The 21920-nt window shown below is 38.3% G+C and overlaps 2 protein-coding genes and 1 long non-coding RNA gene across 17 annotated transcripts in view; 2 read left to right on the top strand and 1 right to left on the bottom strand.

Annotated features, from left to right (window-relative positions):
* The first annotated feature begins 1901 nt into the window (after positions 1–1901).
* On the top strand, positions 1902–3969 carry LOC122887500. The gene is made up of 2 exons (XR_006380555.1): positions 1902–2718; positions 2920–3969. It is a non-coding gene; the product is annotated as an uncharacterized LOC122887500 (long non-coding RNA).
* Positions 3224–9129, bottom strand: synprb (synaptoporin b). The gene is made up of 5 exons (XM_044220757.1): positions 9013–9129; positions 8322–8446; positions 5448–5646; positions 5127–5318; positions 3224–5040 (listed from the first exon to the last, which is right to left on the bottom strand). Exons 1-5 carry the CDS (start codon positions 9034–9036, stop codon positions 4669–4671), a joined length of 912 nt encoding a protein of 303 aa, XP_044076692.1. The 5' UTR covers positions 9037–9129; the 3' UTR covers positions 3224–4668.
* An 11255-nt stretch (positions 9130–20384) lies between these two features.
* The window catches only part of cadpsb (Ca2+-dependent activator protein for secretion b), a 67269-nt gene continuing 65733 nt past the window's right edge, over positions 20385–21920 (top strand). For 10 of the 15 annotated variants that reach the window (XM_044167823.1, XM_044167799.1, XM_044167770.1 and 7 more), the window contains exon 1: positions 20387–20949. In XM_044167823.1, the coding sequence (XP_044023758.1) occupies positions 20617–20949 (333 nt within the window). In that variant the 5' untranslated portion in view covers positions 20387–20616. Of the gene's footprint in view, positions 20950–21920 lie in introns of all 15 variants that reach the window. The other 5 variants (XM_044167845.1, XM_044167842.1, XM_044167833.1 and 2 more) reach the window with 2 other exon arrangements.

Below are 21920 nucleotides of genomic sequence, written 5' to 3'. Positions count from 1 at the left end.
TATTACACATAGTAAAAAAATCCTACTTGCACTTGAGATTCTATTTTAAAAATCCCTTTGCGGTTTGCAACTAATATGTTCTTTCTCACCTCACAGTTAAAGAGAACAAGTGAAGAAGGGGGCCTCATGTGGCTACAGTTGGATGGAAAAATAATGGAAAAACTCCTGTGTTGTCCATGTAGAAAGACATGATTAACACTATTTATCATGTTACATCTGCTGCTGGAACCCTGTAGACCATAGACAAACTCATGGATGCTATATTTCTGGTGTGATGCTATACCACCCACTTGAGGTCAATGTCATTACATTAACCCTAACACGGCATCTGCGCTGCAGCATGCCATACTATGTGGTTTGTATACATGTAAGTAGGGCTGCACAATATGGTAAAAAAAAAAATCATATTCTGATTGCAATATGATTCACGATTAGTGGGAATGATCATTTTTGCATCACAATTTTCATTTTCACTGAAAAAACAATTAAAATCATGATGATGTGACATTTGTTGGGGTCTGTACCAAACAAACACATTTTCTTACATCTGGAGATCAAGATTTGTAGGCCAGTTTATCTCTGCAGCACTACAGTTCTTATAATGCTGTTTTGTCCCACATTTTATCTGGATATTGCACCTGGTCATAATGCGTTTTTGATAATATTTCGATTAATTGTGCAGCCCTATATGTAAGCATATATACATTTTGTAAATGGATAGTTACACATAATTTCTGGCATGTGTGTAAAGTAAAGAGAACAAAATCTTGCTGGATTCCCTGTTGGAGAGCTTTGAGATGATAAGACAGGCAGATGATGCCCCCTGCAGGTGTCTACAATGAAGTGAAAAATGTCTTTGTACCATTACAGTATACAGTATGCTCCATATTGTGCTCTATAAAGTCGTAGCTGCTTCACGTTCTGCTGGTGGGAAATACAGGCATAATCAACCATAAACATTACACACCAGTAACATGTTACAGCTCACAGGCGATAATTTACATATAAATACACCCTTCTCCCATACCCGATAGGCCATCTATCTCATGATGTAGCCCTTTATTTCCTGCTGATAACCTGACCCTAATTGTCATGCTGTGGGCACATACACTGTAATTTTCTTCAAAGAGCCTGCTCTGGACACCTGCATGTGCTTAGTGTCTCTGTCAGGGGCAGGCAGAGACGAGCGTCGCCTCTCTTTGTTCTAATTGCTCGGATCAGATAGGAGGAGCTGCATACAGAGGCCTTAATAACCAACTTGGGGCATGCACTGGATATATTTCCAGGCTCATGTTCACTGTGAGGAGGTCTGGAAGAAGAGCTGTGCTAGCTGAGGCAAGCAAAGGATAAACTTCCATGATATTGATGAGATAATGTATGAGCTCTATGATACTTTCACATTATTATTGTCAATATCCTTGTTTTGGTTGTTGGGGACACAATAACTACAATAATTTAAAAAAGAAAGTCAATTTATGGCTTTTGGGAAACTTGCAAATGTAAGCTACTTACAACAAACTGGTTAAAATGCATCAAGGACCACAATGGAATTAAGTGTTGGACTTTATTGTTTTATCCATGACATTTTCTTAGATGTGTGTGATTTGATGTCCTCCTTGTTGCAACAGCACGGTGGCAGAGCGGCTAAAGCTCCTGCCTCCCAATAAGGAGATCGTGGGTTCGTGGGATCGATTCCCGGACCAGACCAACGTCGCACAATCTCTCTGGGTGGAGTCTGCATGTCCTCCCCGTGTTACCGTGGGTTCTCTCCGGGTTCTCCGGCTTCCTCCCACCGTCCAAAGACATGCATGTGTAGGTTAATTGATAACTCTAAATTGCCCGTATTGAATGAATGTGAGAGTGAATGGTTGTCTGTCCTTGTCTGTGTCTGTGTTAGCCCTGCGACGAGTTGGCCACTGTCCAGGGTGTACCCTGCCTAAGGCCCAAAGTCACTGGGATAGGCTCCAGTCACCCGCGACCCCTAACGGGACCAAGCGGTAGAAAATGGATGGATATTTAGCAACACTAATAGTTGTAGTGCAAGGCATGGACTTTCAAGCTTCATTGAAAAATGAACAGAGTCAAAAAGAAAATAAGTCTGATTATTACAGATTAAGAAAATTACACAACTGTCTGATATCAGCTCGCTACAGAAATTCAGGTGAAGCTTCTAAACAGCAGGTGATGTTGAGAATAAAACAGTTTTGGGGGGAGAAACCTCAGGAAGAGTAACAGAGGACGAATCCCTCTTTCAGGACAAACAGACAGGCAATAGGTGTCATACATAGAGAGAGAAGTTTAAAGTTTAACAAATTTGGCAAAACTGGTGACAAACGTGTCCAAGTATGTTGCCATATTATTCTTGCTACTGAGATACCGGAGCAAAATAGTTACATTTTGGCCTTTTCATAGAATGAGAACGATTTGTCAAACATCTTGCAAGGAAGTGACTTATGAAAACAAATACTTAATTACCACACTCAGATGACATCACACTGATGACATCATCAGGTTTATTTTAGGACATTGGGAAGCTTCTCCACAGCCCCAGAAGACATTATACAACTGTTTTCACAGGCTGTGCAGTGCTCCTCGTGACGAGTGAACTGAACCTACTGTGTAAAATTGGTGCCCCTTTATATCAACGACGCACAGAAAGTTTATTTACAATCATTATCATTAAGGGCCATGAATACAGGCTGTATGATGGTTTGAGTGGTAAGAGGTTTAGTTAGTATTATGTTAACTGTCTTAGTCAGGATCAAACAGACACCCTGAGGGATTATCCCTTTGGCCTTTGCAGTAGAGATAATCCTGATACACAGTGTGAAACATGCTTTAATGTCTATGCTGGTGTCTTCATAAGAGTCAATACTGATTACGGATTTCTTAAATTGTTTTACCACATTTCTTTTCCAGCATTTCCTCACTTTTCCGTCTCCTCTCCTCTGTTCCCTTTTCCATTGAAATGAAGAGGCTGACAGCTCTCACCATATAAGGAAAACCATGGTAACAACAGCTCCACAGCAGATACGCTCACTTTGATATCAGTTTCTGAAAACCACTGATGAAGTCTGCAGAGCAACACTTCAGACACACTTCAAGTAAAACAACAAACTAAATTTAATACCTGACATGAACTCAATATCATCAGCACATAACGCACACATTCAAATGACTGTACATGTTTTGAACTGTATGTTCGAATTCTACAGCCATTATCTTCCTTTCTTAAAATTTTAATGATCAGTATAGTGCAGAGGACTGTGACAATAAAAGTATATGAGTAAGATGGCTTATATTCAACATGAGCACTTCAACATATTCCACATCCAAATTATGCATCTATGCAACTTATTCTTTTAGAAGAGAATTCTTCAGCTTGACACAGGTATAATAAAATGTAAATATACATGTATTTACACACAAAAGCACACAACATAATTAAAACAATAATAACATATTTTAAGTGCCACTGAAACAACATTCTTTATCCATTTGAAATCAATAGTCATTTAAAAAAATAAAGGACAAACAAAGACACTGGAGTGCCACATTGATTATATTATCAGGAAATCCATCAGTAATGCCAAAAGGAACAAATGATACAAGCAACCATTAAATATTTATAGAGAACTCTAGCACATTGGTTACATATATATCTGAACTAATACTACACATGTTTTCTATCAAACATACTGTATAGTATAATGTGTACTGTAGTGTATAACGCTTCTTCAAAAAAATATTTTGACAAAAAAAGGAATAAAAGTTTTACATTTACAGGTAAAAATAAAAACAATAAATAATAATAATAAATCAAGTGAAATCAGTTCAATATCAACGGCATGTAAGTCCAAGTCCTAACACCATGCTAAAGCAACTCAATCACTGGTCATTCAGTCTTTGAAATTTTATTTTAACAGCTTTGTGGGTATTTGGAATTAAAAAGAGTAATAAATAATACATTTATACATAAAAAAACAATAAATAAGAAAGTCACACAGAGACACAGGGAAATCCCATAACATCCCAAGTTCTCATCAAAATCAACAATATCTTCCATCTAAATACTTTGTATTACACCATATGTATAGTAAATGTAATCTCTAAATCTATATTGGGAAAATGTAACATAGTTATAAGCTACATGAGCTAAAGTTAGCCGTTGTATTACATTATTCTATTTTAGGCTGCTTCTGTTAAAGGTACACTGCAAGTAGATGAGTGCTCTCCAGCTTTATGTAATTTGTTTTTATGTTGCAACCCCTGTGTACCCGTCGTTTCTGGTTGTTTTATGGTACGTGAATATTACATTTTTCATTGATCCAGTATAATTATTAATTATTTAAATATTGGTTTGTAGTGATTTTTGTCCCTTTGTCCTTGTGATGATTCATGTCCTTATTAATGGCTGGGACATAATGTCTGATGACAAAGCTGTGGTGCAGTAAAACCAACCATATAGGTACATCAACTCCCAGTACATCAATTTATCCAGAGAAAAAAGAATAAAAACTAATTATATTACATTATAAACATACCATCAGTGTTTTTGTTTTATCTTACTCAAGTTATTAATTATGTATTCATAAAATGAAAATGTTTATGCCAATAACACATGTTCCCATCTAGTTCACCATGTACAGCATTATACCAAGGGCAGAATCACATCTCATTGACAAATACCTTCGGCCCTTGAGAATCCACCACATTCTCATAAACTACCGGTTTGCCGAGATATGCATGTGGTAAGGTCAAGCTTATGTGTGACTGCTTGAAGCTATCTTGTCTGTGGACCTGCTGACCAAAATTCCCCTTTGACTGATTGAAACTGTCTTGTCGGGAGGGTTGCGGACCAAAACTCTCCTCTGGCTGGTCGAAGCTGCTCTCATTGTAGAGCTGCTGTCGCATTTCACTGGCACGTTTCCCAGAAGCACTCCTGGTTGGATATCTCTGACCTGTCTTGTACCAGCCTGTCTCTTTGAAGACAAACCAGATATTTCCAACCCAGAGGACAACATTTACAAAACCAAAAACCTGGAGATAGAAGGAGGGACAGGAGTAAATGGCTTGTTTTCTCCAGTTTTGTGTTTCAGTGCTTCATTTGTCGACTGAATACTTACCGCAGATGTATTAAGACGTGACCAGAGAGGCGCCTGGGTAGCTGTACATTTGTTCTCCTGAGCTCTGCAGGCTGAGATGAGCAGAAGCACCTGTGTTGGGTTTGTGGCCATCTTGATATCAGAAAGACTTTTGGCCCAACAACAGCTGCTGACCAGCCACATGAAGGAGAAGATGACTGTAACAACAAAATCCTGCTCAGGACAGAAGAATAGAAAGGAGACACACACGGGATAAAATTTAATGTGTTTCATGTCATATAAAGTATCTAATTCCCGCTAGGACATTAGAGGAGTGTTTGTTAAAGGTATAAACTCACTGACCACAAGTGGGCCTCTGTTGTTCTTCAGGTACTTGTTCTGGTAGAAGACATAGACAATGGTTGCCAGCAGAGAGTACAGGAAAGCAAAAACACCCACTGTCAGGAAAAACTGGGCAGCTGAGGAAAAGTCGCCATCCAGGAAAATAATCTCTTCCCTCTTTGTCTCACATAAGGGAGCCTTGAAATGCACTTCTTGTAATCTACAAGACAGAAACAGGAGGTTGACAGTGAATGGAAAAAAACAGGTTGTTATAAAACAAGACATGTAAGGAAATTCAGTCTGTGGGAAACATTTAGCCGCCCATTGTTCACCGGCACTTTGACAACACTTCTCATGGCTAACAAAGGAAGATTCAAGCTCAATAAACATAAATACACTGCTGAGAAACTTTGTCGTATTTTATTGAAATATGTCTGCGTGTTTTCATTCCCATGAGACTTCTGTGAATTTGGTGTTGCACACAAAGGGACAGATTCTAGAAGATCTATGAAGAAGCTGTCAGTGAAAAAAACATAAGCAGTTGTGCAACTTGGCTTTTCTATGTGACAAAAGGAAGCTACTGTAAATCATAAACTCCTTAGGCATATGGTGCGTGGAGTGTTATAAATATTTAGTTTCAGTCTTAGATCATTTCACCAACGTGCTGTATGACGTAAATGAGTTAAATTACCGTGTCACTGTGACAACACTGACTTAATCATAGGTATTGGGAGGGTTCGGTCACCACAGGTTGGAGTGGGGCACAGTTTATATCTGCTTGTTATAAAATGAACAATAAAGAATTGACTGCAAGAAGTAACAATATAGTACTTGGTTTTGACATTTGCATGCTTGGCAGATAATTCAGTTGTCAATGGCAACTGGTTACAGCACACTGTGGAAAAGGACTTCTGCTGAAAGTTAAGCAAAACATTGGAATATGCTGCTCTTATCATTGTTATGAATTAAGGAAAACTATATTTAGATGCAAACTGTATTAAGATGCATCTAAAAATATTTCAGTCATTAGTCATTGTCTCAATTTGTTATCAGTGTGCAAAACACACACACACACACATACATCTTTCTTGTCCAGATGCTGAGTCCAAAAAACTGTATCAAATGTATCAATTTAAAATGTCTGTTATTTGAAATAATATAAAATTTCAAAAGAAGTGAAAAATACTAAAATTCTATAGGAAGCAATTTGGGTTAATGTGCCATTTATACATGACTAGAGTGGGTAACCAGTGAGCTAACACACAGACACCGGTGGCAAGTCAGTTGAACTGTTAATTAGACACTTGGCCATCACTGACACTGACTCTGAAGCACGGAGTTTGGCTGGTGGTCAACGACACTGCTACACCGCTGCACCACAATACCAGAGAGTTCACAACAACAAGCACTTCCACATATACACCATTCATCATAATGGAACGTTAATGGTGACCAGTCACTCTCCCAGATGTTGACATGTGGAAGTCATTCCGTCAAACAAGGAGGTTATTTAGTTTGACAACATCTGTAGAATTGAAAGGCAACAAAAATACTATTCAGTGTATTATAATTAAATCCTAACATCCAATGAAATGGAATAATATTTTAAAATAAACAGTAAAACAGTTTGACTTTTTGTATGGAGTTGATGAGTAATATCCAACTGCAATTTCAATTTATTCATGAGTGATTGCATTCTATATTTCCACTGTGCACACTGAAACTTAATGATAATCTATTATAGCTCTGTGTAAATGAGTACTTTCTTCACACACAAAAAAAGCAACAAGGCTGACAAATAGAGTGGCTCTTTTCTCATCCTCCAAACATATCAGTGGTGTTTATACAGCACAAAGTTCAAGATGGTCCAGAGTTCATGAAGGTCTGCAGGAGTCAAAATGAAACATGGACAAGAAAGATACCATTTTCTGTTGCTCATCAGTTCATCAGTTACATCTGAGAGTTGCAGGTACATGCTGCAAAGAAAGATGTAGTGCTGTAACATCACAAGAGACCACCTGGGGTTAACTGACTGATGGGACTCCTGGCAGTTTTATCTAATGATACAGTGAAACATTTTAGACTTGGGAATCTTAAATTGTGCTGGCTTCCTGCTCAGCTGCCCAGCTTCCTGTTCTTAAATCGGATGAGCTTTAAGAGAAATCAGCTCCTCTCCACTGAGCCTGACAACATGATGGAGTAGAGTTGTGCAGCTTTAAAATCTTTTCTGAAATATGCAGAGATGATCACTATGGACATGTCTGGTTTGTCTGAAAGCATAGTTTTATGTGTCCAATCAAATCTTCACTCCTTGTCAATTAGTCTGTTAATTCATGTTTTAAAATGATATAAAATGATCTAAATCAAAACATGTAAATATATTACATGCCAGTTAATTGTCAAAGATTAAATGATTACATTAAATAGTATTTGACAATTCACATTTGTTAATTGTACTTTTGTATTCATAAGTTCAAAAGTAAGGACACTATGGGAAATTGATGTATAATATGGGAGTTTGCAGTGAATTTGCTCTGTTTCAGATGTTTGGGCATTTGAAACAAGAGTCACTAGTTTAGATTAGATTAGATTCAACTTTATTGTCATTACACATGTACAAGTACAAGGCAACAAAATGCAGTTTAGGTCTAACCAGAAGTGCAATAAGCAAGTGCAGGATAGAGCAATAATATGAAAATCTTTTACAAATGGTACTATGGACATTATATACAGATGGCATTATTATAAACAGAAGTATACTGATGGATATGTACAATAATGAATTGGACTGGGCAGAACAGCAGTGCAATGAATATAAAGTAGTGCAATTTATGGAAATAGTTAACAGAGTTATAGTTGGACATATGCATAAGAAAGCACAAACAACTACTTTACCTGAAAGGATAGCCAAAATCAATGTTGATGCTGAGGTTACTCTGCCTCCTGTCTGCACAGTCAACTTTAACCTGGAGGTGTCCATAGTATCCTCCACATGTTGCAAAAGCACAGATGGCAAAAATCTATGAAACCAAAACATAGTCATAAAAGTATCACCAGCTGCTGAAAATTCATACATTTGACATATCTAATATCAGTTGAGTGAATGCAGCTTACTGCTTAATGTAAACACATCAATAAATTACAGGACTGATTATTGAGTTTTATAATTAGTTTGAAAACAAAACCTGAATAATTTAAAGGTCGGAAGACAACTAACAGAGCTGCTTACTGTGTGCTGGAGGGTGGCCAGAGCAGCACAGTGAGACTCAATGTGAAGATGTAATACACAAGTCTGAACTAATTCTACCTTTCCACTTCTTTTGCACAATATTCATATTAAGAATGAGAAATTTACTCTGTGTCAACTACTTTGAAGAGATTTTTCTTTACTTTTAAATATGTGGCACATGTTGCCTCAACAAACTGCATTGATGTTAAACCAGGCATGGATCAAAAACATCAAGATCACACTTGGTATTGCAATTCATACAATGTAGTAGTGAATGAGTGAGTAGAAGCAGAAATCAATTGGACCAAAATGAACAGATAAATGAAGACATGACAAGAGTAGAGAAATGAAACTTACCGGAGCAAATATAACCATACACATTTAAAAATCACAGATTATCGAGTCCGACTGAACGCAGTGTCAAACAGCTTTTGTCATCAGGTTGAAGTGCCACTGATGTAGACAAGAAGAAGAGAGCGACTCTTTCCAGCGGAGAGGAGGGGTGACAGGCAATATCTTCCCTAGGGAGGAGTCTGAGATTTTCTGTATCTCTGAACATTTGTTCACAAACACTGTAATAGACTATAAAAACCATAACTGAGTGAATGTGTGCGAATAGGTTGTTTGTTGTTTACTGTTATTGTAAGACCATAAGGACATTGCTCTCAAAAGATCTTTAAGGTTTCATCAGATACACGAAACAAATAGAAATATCTGCTGCAGCATTTCGTCACTACAATGACAACTCCAAATTTAGTGATTTTGAATTATTTAAATAAACTGAAGGATTAGGTGTTTCTTTGGGGACTGAGACAATTCTCACACTTCTTAAATTAGATAAACTATTTAAAAACCCGTTGGATTATAAAAAGGCTGAAAACAGGCCTGTTTATACGATGATTCACTGGACAGCAACAATTTCAGCATGTGAACTATTTTCCTGGACTAAAACTTCAGTAGTGGCTTAATAGAGTTGACCTTAAAACTTTTGAGCTAGTATTACAGTGCCAGACTGTACAATTTTAATGAGATTTTGTACATTTTTCATCACAGGGATACTTGCCATCCTAATCTCAGTAATATGAGAAACAATCGATGTGTGTTTTTGACTGCCTTTGATCAGCTTGGCTAGGTTGTTGGTTTGTTGTGTGCTGGAAGTATTACAGCAAGTATTAAAAGAGAAGCAAATACTTGTAACATGATGCCTCTTCTACAAAACACTTGATATTGTGATTGAAATAGTGATTAACCAATTCTCAATGTGACAAAATGAAATAAACACTTGCATTGTAGATTATGTGTGTCTGCATTGTCATCATACTTTAATTACATTTTATTTTTTAATGATCCGCTGGTGATTAGGCCATTTGCATCGTTATAAAAAGAATTCTGCTGACCTCTTTTGGTGACAAATCTGTATTACAGATTTATTTTTAGGTATGGATGAATTTAGGGTTGTGCCAACTACTGAGTGAAATTAATAATGTACTGCACTGCAACCTGGCTTTTAGCTGTGTTGATAATTCATCTTTACTCTGTGTTCAGTGATAACAAATATTCAGATTGGCCTTTTTGGATAGAGGGATTCTTAAATCCAAAAATGTCATTCAGACAAATATCTCAGACACACTACATTTTAGGGTGAACCGTTTTCTTACTTACAAAACAGCAGCATTAAGAACTCTATTGGCATTTCATAACCTAAACAAATACACACAACATGACAACACAGAAGTGAATGAACAATCGAGCTAGGACCTGGGGATAGTCTTGCTTGATAAAATGGCAACTTTTTTCTTTATTCAATGGATATTCTACTGGAATTTGTTTCCATTTTCTAGACAGGTGCCTGTGTTGTTCTATTTAAAAGTACTGCAGTTACCATATTCACAGTTATCACCACACCACTGGATCACACATTATAGCACTTTAAAATAATAAACATTTTGAGAGACAAAGTAAAGAAGATACTCAAAGACATAATGGATGCAGTAATATAGGGTAAAAGCAGTAATTAAAAGGATGTAATCCAGGGTAAATTTAGGATTTAAAGATCGAGTGGAAAAAGTTACAAATTAAAAAGGGTAGAAAATGAGAAAGACACATCACATGAATGCCAGTCTAAAGTAAAAAACACTGGTTTATTGAACTAATTTGGGCATACAATATACCAACTGCTTTATAACTGCTGTCTTATAACTTATTATTGCTGTGTGTCATAGGCTCTATTTTAAGCGTATTATGCTCTCCTGACTGTTAATCACCAGAAAGCTAAAACAGGTCTGCACTAAAAAACCTTAGAAGTAAAATTTTCCATGTGGCTAAGACAGAGTTTAATCTATCTATCTATCTATCTATCTATCTATCTATCTATCTATCTATCTATCTATCTATCTCTATCTATCTATATAGATATATATATATCTATATATATATATATATAGAGAGAGAGAGAGAGAGTAGAGTAAATGGAAACTTGAAAGTAATACAACTACAGCATGCATAACAATGACTTTTAAAAAAAGCCATTAGAAGTGTGTCCTGCGAAGTTATTTTTAAAAAAGAAAGTGACTTTGATTGACCAATTCCCTCAGGCTGGCTTTTGATGTTAATGGCAAAATGACAAACTCTGTGCCAAAACATCACTGGCTGCTTTTAGGTTCATATGAGGTGAAAGGATTTGAAAAGTAGCAAGATGCCAGACTTCACACAGCATTTAGTAATCTCTTGAAATCACCTCTGAAAGTGATAGATACCCAATGCTGGAAAATAAAGACAGAAGTCATGAGGAGTATTTTAAAACCCATTTTGTACAAGCTGGAGACTGACAAGAACATTAAACTGTGGTAAAAATAGAGGTTGATGAGAACAGACAAAGACATGAAAACCGCTCTGTCCAATTTGGTCAAAGATAAGAATAGTTTGATTTGAGTTTTTTGTAATTCTCAGCCAAAAGAGAAAGGACTACATCAGCTCCATCTGCACCTATAATAAAACCTAAAGTTTTTTGAAATACCATCCAATTTCTTTGTTTTGAATGAGGCTAGTGGAGCTGTAGAGATACATGCATGTTGACTCATTCAAATATTCAATAATTTTCTTGTCTTATTGTGATTAACTCACAATTACAAAAAAGGGCAGGGATCCGATCATCAGTTTTGACAGTTTATTCCTGTAACATCCTTCATGTTTTCAATTTCCATCCACAAAAAAACAAAAAGACAAATCTGCGTTCTTTCATGCTGTATTATACTCAACTCTATTATGTATAGTCAATTTGGGCTCCTTCAGTGTGTCAGTTGGTTTTGATAATTTGATCATTTGAAAGATTGGTGGGGTATCTGTATCACTAAAATCAAACATCAACCGAGGCAGGTCCTGCATTATTAGGTAAGTTTGTGGCCATGACTGAGGAGTCCTGTGTTAAAATCTAGTTTGAAGAGCTTTATTATTTTAGTGTATATTGTACTCTCATGGTACATGCTACAAAAGTATTTCAAAGGAGCACTGTTTGCACTGGACTTCAGGGAACTTGGAGGCGACAGGGTACATACACATTGCACTGAAAGCGGTCGACTGGACGTCAGGGCCCCAGGGCCCCCTAACAGGTTAATCCAGCCATGTGTTTGTGTTACTAAATTAATTACTGTATTGTACTTCCTATGGCGACTTCATATTGTTCTTACTACTGATACTGTTTCTTCCTGGAATGAGGGACAATGTAACTAAATTGACAGTTAGTCCTTTGTTAGTACCTTTGTGATACCAATTTCCTTTTAACAATACATCTGGTCTGACACTTGTTTGCAGTATCTCATCTTTTTCAGATTTTTAATCACTACCATTAAATTAATTTTCCAATTAAATTTTACTTATCTCGGATTACGAAAGAAGAGTCTGAAGATAAATGGTACTATAGCTTCCCTACCTCCTTCTGTTAATGTAAAGGGTATTCTTTAGTCTTTGTTCATATAATCACATGTTCAAACACATCAGTATTCAGTAGTAAGAAATACTCTAGAACACAGAGATTAACTAAAATGTACTGTTTGTGGTGTATGATCATTAAGTATCTCTTTAAATATGGAAAAAGTGACATTTCATCAAAAAACACACATTTTCTGTGTAGTTTTTCTCATCTGCTTCCAATTGAGACTATAATCTTATTAGTGATGTAGTAAAATCTTCACTTTGCTTGTAGCCTTGGTTGTTTAAGCACAACAAAACAGATTACTTTGAATGCTCTTTGATTATTCAGCCAACAGAGGGCAGTACGTAGCTATGCCAATTGAGAGGAAAATCTCTGAAGCTGCAGTGATGAGCTCTTTCTCACTGCTTTTGATCTTTCTTCTCTCTCCCAAATCCAGTTGATGGTTATGCCTCCTGTTTGTATAATAAGCTAAATACATCTCACCTCATCTACTGTTGTGTGCACTGATTGGATAAATCGTATATTCCAGTTGAAGAGAAGATTGTGCTGGTCTAACAACTGTTTTTTTCGTCATGTTAAAGTGGTGAGGCTCCAGGCTCTCGCTGCATTATTAATGAATCTTTTTCTGGCATCATCTCCCCTTTCTGCCCTGAAAACTGTGGATGGAATAGACAAGCATAAATCTGGTGGTTTTCATGAGGCCTCCACCTATCCTGAGCAAAAACACACTAAACAAATGTAGCTGGTGTAGTTTTTTTTTTCTCTTTTCTTGCAGAGGACCACCTTTGGCCTGGGGCTAAGCTAGAAAACCCAAAGATACAAGCCCACTTGAAATCATAATTAAGGCTGAGTGTATGTTTGTGTAAAAATTGTTTAATTTCTGTTTAGTCTGAAATTATAAAAAGGGACCTTAAACTGTGGAAATAACCTATAAAAGTGAACAGATAGAGTTCATTTTATCTACTGTATGTCCATTTGTATTTCTTTTGCTGTTAAATGAAAAATATTGTGTAAGTAAAGAAAATAGTGAACTATAGGAAACAATGCATTTCTACATGCAAGGATGTCAAGAGAAATGTGAAACAGATGAAACAAAAGACTAAACATGTTCTTCTGGACCTGCTGATGTCACCGCAAATTCACTGCAAGATTAATGTCAAGAGCGAACATGGAAATATCAGAATTCCCTTTTCTATTTTTGCCTTTGGAAAAAAAAACATGGGAGACTGTGTTATGTAAAAGGATTTGCACAGATTGGTAATTTCTTCAAAACTGGCTTTTCCTTACTCCTAAAAGCCATTTACTATCCATCTCTGTTTTAAACTGTTAAGCATTTCACTTCTCTGCAATCCATATATCCAGTCAGATGTCACATAAAAAACATCTTAAAATGCCAGTTACCCAGGATGTAAACATGTTCTTGGTGAAAATGTTGAGCGTCATCATACAGTATTTTCTGGGTGTGAAGTCCTCTCTGAGACGGCTATAGTAGCTGCAACGCTGACACTGACCCTATTCCATCAATCTCACATTAAAAACGCTCCCAGCATTTAAATATTTCAAAGAGCTCCTCAGCTAACACCAGAGAAGCTCTGAGCCTCTGTGTGTGTGTGTGTGTGTGTGTGTGTGTGTGCGCGCGTCACTTTCACTCTGACAAACCCTTTTTTTAAACTGTTTTTAAAATGCGGCTGAACCTAGAGCTTATGACTGGTGACTAAGCTAATGTCTAAAAAGAGGAATATAGATCTGAATGATACAAACTCAAGTGCACAAGAACAATCTGCTTCTGCACAAATAATCACAAATTTCACACACGCTCTCTCTCACTTACACTCTTTAAGAATATATACTGAATAAAATAAACATGTTCTGTATATACACAGAATGGCAGGAACGACTTATAAATGAAGAGAATTGAGGCAGGGAAGTCATGAATATATTATCATGCAGTTATTCTGTGATGTCTGGTGCGTCACTGTGTGCTTTACGCTGTCTGTGTCAACTCTCCAAAGGCATGACAGTGTGCAAAAGACACACACAGGAAGACACACACATTAAAGCACAAAACACGACCCCTGTGTGCTTTTATTGGTTCAAGTTGTGTGGTTTTTATGGTTTCACATTTTTTTCTGACGCAGGTTCTTGTATTCTTTATAGTTTTTTAATTGCTTAGAGACAGAATTAATGTAAAAAAAAAGCTTTTAAGATGATACTCAGACTGGCATCGGTTGTGATGATAAAGTCAGGCGGTTCAGTCTATATTATGACTACAATTAATAATGTATTTCTAGGGTAGGGTCAGGGGAAGTTCAAATGATTCATCTCATCTCCGCTGATCCTAGTTGAATATCTAGTATAGTATATCTCAACAAGCAGTCACTTGGTTGAACCGATCTAACAGGGAATTTATACCATAGCTTCTTTTTTTTCCCATTAACATTTATTTGACAGATATGTTGATATTTGTGATTGTGCCTAAAGTCAAAAAGTTTCTTTTAAGTGGTCATGTGACTAAATATCACATGACCACATTAAAGGGGAAATTGGCTTAAATTTCGTGAACACTGAAGTTCATTCTTGATTTTGGAAACAGCTTTTGAGAAAATAATCTCACCTCCATTTAGTAGCTGATCTGGAAGTGTCAATCTGTATCGCACTGATCTTCATCAGCAGATGGAGTTTGCTCAGTTATCATGGCATTGTAGATGTTCAAAAGCCCTTTAAACATTTTTATTTTAACAACTGATCACATGGATGCTTGTATGTAAAAGGAGTAGTGTAGTGAGGAACCTACAGATAATTATCACCAGACTCTCTCAGCTCTGAGAAGCGTTTTAGTGTCTTTCAGCTCATTGTTTTAGTTTTCCAACCAGATAATTTACTGTTTGGTTCACTCTCACTGCTCTCACCCCTGCTCAGCACCAAACAGCAGACAGACAAAGTTTGCGACTAGCTGGTGAACATATTGGCGTATTTAGCAGCTAAAGAGCTGGTGAACACAAACACGACTCCAAATGAATGATAATGTTGCTAATATGTCAGTATTGTGTTGTTTCTACTGCCCCTCAAGGAGGCAAAAAATCTGTTATTGCAGGTTTAAGGACCACTCATTCACGTTAGCTTAAATACTAAGGTATGAAGTTCTTTATTGACCTTGGAAACAGCAGTTGAGAAAACAATCTCCCGACAAGGTCTATTTAGCAGCTGTTCTGGAGCTTTTAAACATATCACACGACCTTCATCTTCATCAGGAATGAACTTTGAACCTCAACTGGGTGAACTCTATCTGCTGATGAAAATTGTGTGATATGATCAAAAGCTCCTAAACAGCTACGAACTGGACGTTGTGGTGAGATTGTTTTCTAAACTTCATGAACAATAAAAATTCGCCATAAAATGAAGGCTTAAATGTTCCTTTTAAAACAAAAATAAAAAACAAAATACCAGCTGTTGTTTTATGACAAAATTTGTAATTTTTTCCACACTGCCCTTTGTGTTGCACTACCCCAAAGAACATCAACATTTAATGTGTACACACTCCAGTTAAAGTAGAAGAGCGAGGCAGAGAACATCAGTCAATTATTAATGTTTAAAAGGTTTGGAGAGTTCCGTTTCTGAGGATAGTGCTAGATCAAAGGATCTCAGGAGAAAACTGAGGGGTGTCACTCTACTAACTGTCTCACCTTTAGGAACTGGCAGCGGCCTGTTGAGAACCTAACGAGCTGAGGACTATGGGGAACACAGGCAAACCTCATGCTGAGAATAAAAAAGGACGAGATGTGTGAGTAAAAACTACAGAAGGACTATTAAATGCCAAGTCAGGGCAACAGGAGATCCACTAGAGCAAAACTGGAGATGAGGAGTCCTTGAAAGCATGGTTACCTGCAGGGAATTTGCAAGCCTGCTTATCCTCTGTGCATGCTGAGTTCACAGTAAAAAGGCTGTCATGGGTGTGCTGGTACTGTAAGTACCATGGTGGTGGGGGAGGTGAACACAATGCAAGGTCAGACGGGTAACATGAGTGGTAAGAAAAGCTAAGTTTGGAGTGAAAATAACCCTAACCTTAACCCAGACCCTGAAGTAAAAAATCTGAAATGTTGTCCACCAGAATGACCATTTTTAAAGGTTTGATCTAACTACTTATCACTGATGTGTCATAATCTAGTTTTAAGACATTAATTATTTTAGTTTATATTGTGCTCATATACTGCATATTCCTACATTAAGTTGTGTTTAATTAAATTACTTCAAACTAACATAAATGGAAAAACATGGGGCAGGTATTATTATTCCAGGACAGGAGGATGGGTTGGTTTTTGGGTTTACATTAGGCTGCCTGTATAGTCTGCTGTGTGCACTGGTCTTAATGGGAACTTGGAGGCGACAGGGTACATTCACATTGCATGGAGGGTGGTAGGTGAAAAAAAGCATATTTAGGCCCTGGGGCCCCCTAACAGGTTATTCCAGCCATGCAGTAAACCATGACGGTGTGACAGTGAGCCAGCATGCACAATACCAGGACCCTGAAAAAACCCCCCAGCAAAATGGAACTGGAGCCTTTACTCCTCTTTTCCATCTCAAAATGGATCTTATTACCATGTTGAGGTGGACCAATCCCAGTCAGTGACTAATTGAGCTCACCTGTATGTACAATTGCAAGCATTTCAGTTGGTAAAGTGACAATAGAGCAAAGGTTCCCAACCTGTGGGGACACAAGATAAATCAATGATTAACAAGATAGAAAATAATTTAAAGAGCATGTTTCTGTTAAACAAATTATGTTAATTTCTTCTGAATTACTGGATGGTTTTTACTTCTAAAACCTAATGAAACAATATGAGAAGAGAACATCACTCTTTGGTTGAAAAATTCCCAACTCATAGTTATATGCAACCTGTGACAAAGAGTCATAAATAGACATTGCTCTTAATTTTAACAGGTCAAAAGCCAAAAAGGTTGAGAACGACAATATAAGTAAATGGAAGCAGATGCCAGAGTTAAAGGTCCAGTGTGTAACATTTAGGAAGAGCTATTAGCAGAAATAGAATATAATATTTATAAGCATGTTTTCATTAGTTTATAATCACCTGAAAATAAAAATCATTGTGTTTTCATCAGTGTTAGGCAAGCTTGGAAATTGTAGTGAGCTAAGCTACCAGTTACTTTACATTAAATGAAGCTTCACTAACCCCCAGAGAAAAGTATCAAGCTAAGCTACAGCAACATGGCAAAAATAGCTTACTACATCGAAACGTTTTTTCTTACATTGAATCAACTTAATTCCAAGCCTATGCTATCTCAGTAATCAATAAAACTGCCAATAAGCTGTGCTCTCTGCTCTAACTTCTCCAAAACCAACCATGCTTAATATTATTCACTTTCTGCCAACAGAAAGTGAAAAAATTGTTGCTAGCTAGTAGTTAGCTGTTGACAAGTTGCTGGCTGGTGCTTGCAGACTGCACTGAATTGTGATAATTTGGTTGGTTGGCAATGGTTGTGTTAGCTTATTCAGGAATCACCTGAATGTGTAAACTCAAGGTCGCCTGTCTGTATTTCCCTGCAACAGAGGCGTCACTTACTGATCCTTAGCAGTTTTATTTCAGACCACAGCAGAAAGCTCTGCTGCGCTTGAGCTTCAGAAATGCTCAAGTTTACTCGAAATGCTTGGAGAGATGTAACTTTAGCTTGTGTGGATGCTACTGCACTACTTGATCAATAAAAGAGCTAAGCTACTGAAAAGCTATTTGATTCAGAAAACAGCTACGCTACCACCACGCTATTGATAGATGTAAATAAACTAGTAACGTCGCTACTTGTAGCGCCGCTACTGCCCAACACTGGTTATCATTACCTTAGAATAAGCCCTTTATATCTACATAGGGAGTGGGTCCCCTTCCACAGAGGTTGCCATTTTGCACCACCATGTTTCTACAATAGCCCAGAACGGACAAACTAAACACTGGCTATGATAGGGCCATTCATGTTTTTCGCGAGTTTCACGGCCACTGTAGTTTGTCCTACATGCTTAGAAGGGGAGGGTGAGGCGAGGGGTATTCAAATGGATGCAAACTGCAATTTCACCACTAGATGCCACTAAATCCTACATACTGGACCTTAAAGATAAATCCAGTCAGGAACAGGACCAGGTGGTCAGACCAGCTCCACAAGCTCACACTCTACAAAATGTCATCAGCAGGGGGAGATATAATTGTCAACAGATCAGCTCCAGTATGTGGTTTAGTCTACATCCTCTTTATAGTGTGCCATTATTATGAGCGTTGGGTTTTCAAGGTGATACAGTTAGTGGGGGATTATTAGCTGTGCTGAGATTTTCTAAAATGTATCCCTGTGGCCTATGTAGTAATAATAATAATAATATATATGCTCCTCAATAATGTGTTCCACATCAGCAAAAGTTTGTGGTAGTGTCTCCCTTAATTCATCTAGGGCAACAGGGATTGCCTGTCAATCTAATTAGGTCAACAGGGCCCCTGGTTAAAGGTCTGAAAGTAGGTGTGACCTACATTCACTGCTGTTTACTGTGTCATATTATTTTCTTTAAAAAGAGCTGCTGTCTTTGAATCAACAAATCTGAATCAAGTAGTCTTTACATTTACACTGCATTTCATGCTGAGTAATACCATCTTAAACTACCATCTCAGTGTCTTAATTTGCAAATTATAAAAAAAATTACATATCAGGACATCAGGACCCAGGTTTATTTTTAAATCTTGTTATTTAATGTTTTTTTTATGTTTTCAAGCTTTCAAGTTTGAGAGTGAAAAATGTTGCCAACTGTTGTCCTCACAAGCAGATACACATGAGTACTGCATGCCATGTAAAAGTTATCTCCTTGCACTTTGTAGTATTGTAGCACTTGATTTTGAGGGACCTTCTTTAATTTGTAGGCTGCACTGGAAGGATTTGAAAGGTCATGTGACCACTTATTACACAGTGGATAGCAAATCAAACGTTGATATCATAAAGTGTTACAACAACACTGATTTAGAATACATATTTAAATATAGTGCTTACCACATAACATAATTCATCCAAGTCACAGGCATTGCTTTAAAATGCTATTCATATTAAAGAACACTGTATGTTGGACATTTGCATTTGCCCAGAAACTGTTCACTATTACTGAATATGAAATTAAGTTGAACACCAAAAAAAATTATATTCAGCTTGAATAATAAATCTCTATTTAGTTGATGAAAAGCTCGTGTGACTGCAGCGTAAAGCAGTTTCCTGACAAGAGATACCAGCACATACTGCAACAATCAATTTCTCGACCAGGAGCCTACAGACAGCGAGCGAGCAGTCCGGTCTTTATGGCTACCCCATCCTTCAACAACATGGTGCGGGGCGGCTCACGAGCCATTCTGAACAATTTACACCAACTAATCTGCACAGCCCATAAACTGAATAATGTTCCCCATTCCAGTGACAATATCAGAGAAGTCATGTGGCAGCCATCTTAGGTGTACCACTGCAGAACGCTATGGTGAGATAAAGGACCAGCAAAGGCGCATCCTTCACTCTCTGGGCTGATTCTCGGTTCAGGACCACGGCCAGCTCCCCGCGCCTGCGTCCCCGCCTGGCAGGCAGGGAGAGGCCATCGGCCGCTTTCACCGTAAAAAAAATAAAAAAATAAAAGCCGCTCTCCTTCCCCTCATCCGTGCACTATACACTCCACCTGCCCCTCCCCTCCGCTCCCTTCTCACCTCCCTCTTTCACATCCGCAGCAGTGACTGGCCAATAAAATACAGAAAATACGTAAGCATCGACGAGGCTCGGCGCAGGCGGAGAAAGCTCAGTGTGAAGCAGACTAAACCTCCTCCAGCACCACTCGTACTGCTGACATCTCTCAGCGAGCGAGCACTATCAGGGCCTAACCCTGTCTTGACTTCAGGCATATTCTACATGAAATCTAGGCACGGTTAAGACAACGACACAACCATCATCGGGGGATATTAAAAAAAAAGTAGGTTAGGATATCTATAGGGACGCATCACCTCTAGAGCAAGATGTTAGATCCGTCGTCCAGCGAGGAGGAATCTGATGGGATAGTGGAGGAGGAAAGCAAAGAGGCGATGGCACCTCAGGCCGGATCCCGCATCTCTCCAAGCAGGACCAGCGAGAGCTCGGGTGGACTAGCGCCCAGCAGCAGCCGCAGCAGTGCCCGTCCGACCAGCCCGAGCCCGTCAGCCGCCAGCGAGGAGAAAGAGGATCTGGAGAAGCTGCAGAGGGATGAAGAAGAGCGTAAAAAGAAGCTGCAGTTGTATGTTTTTGTGATGCGATGCGTCGCTTACCCATTCAATGCAAAACAGCCCACAGATATGGCAAGGCGACAGCAGAAGGTAAGGGGTACTCGGTGCAAAGGCATAGGCCTAATTAATAACCACATGCTGACGAAATGCCTCCTTTCATATCGCTGATGTTGTCATTGATGACCTACATAAGGTAGAGCACAGAGGGGTTTTGGCCACTAGGCCTATCCGATAGCGCACGGATACAGCACAATCCCAGTGAGACCACTGTTTGTTTTTTGACGCAAAATGTTGAAATCCTCGCAGCATGACAGGAGCACATAAACGCGCTTCGAGCTCCGGATAGTGAAAGGACACATGGTAACCTACTGTACTGCAGAGCTGCAGACTGAGTGCAGTCCATGTTCCTCCATACACACGCTCACAAGTGAGCTCAGTCCCAGCAAGCCCATTAATTGAAAGAGTGTTCAATATGGCAGATGGCAATTTAAAACAGACATTGTCCTTGTTGGCCCACATCTCACCGAGGTCCTGCTTTTCCATTAGTTCTACGTGCTGCCTTCCTGGCGGATACCCAATTCCAACGCGTTTGCGCCATCACTTATCCCGTCAATTTGGCCTCCCAAGGTGACTTTTAGGCACAGACCTCTTGAGGAGGATTGGTTAATAGCCTTTCTCCTCTGCAGAAGAGCATGGCTCCTCTCAATGGGTTACAGTAAATTAATTGCATTACATTTTTTCTATGTCCACACATTTAATGTTTGTACTATTTTCTACAGGAGGGCCATCTTATGAGATTTACATAAGTTACTGTATAAGGGACAAGGCCCTCATCCTGGTCTCACGTTGCTGCTGTGATGCTCCATTGATGTTGAAGCCAGTGGGTCATGATGTCCTTACTGTCAAAGTCATCATGCACAGGCCCCACTGTACTAAAGGAAAGTTGAATTGATTGTTAAGTCAGGACTATAGCCTCTGTTTATTGTCCTTGTTTTGTGAATTTGTCTGTCACACCAGAAATAGACCATCTACTGTGGCTCAATGAGACTGTAGTAGCAGTT

This window comes from Siniperca chuatsi, linkage group LG2 (genome assembly GCF_020085105.1).
Source record: "Siniperca chuatsi isolate FFG_IHB_CAS linkage group LG2, ASM2008510v1, whole genome shotgun sequence".
Classification (NCBI taxonomy): Eukaryota; Metazoa; Chordata; class Actinopteri; order Centrarchiformes; family Sinipercidae; genus Siniperca; species Siniperca chuatsi.
Note: the sequence above shows the minus strand (reverse complement) of the source record. Positions and strands in the feature narration are given on the sequence as shown.

Excerpts from the sequence above, each read along its gene's own strand:
- synprb (XM_044220757.1), bottom strand. The coding sequence starts at position 9,036 with ATGTGTATGGTTATATTTGCTCCG. Across the intron at positions 5,319-5,447 it reads ACAACAGAGGCCCACTTGTG|GATTTTGTTGTTACAGTCAT; the intron begins GTCAGTGAGTTT and ends TGTCCTGAGCAG. Across the intron at positions 5,041-5,126 it reads CACGTCTTAATACATCTGCG|GTTTTTGGTTTTGTAAATGT; the intron begins GTAAGTATTCAG and ends TTCTATCTCCAG.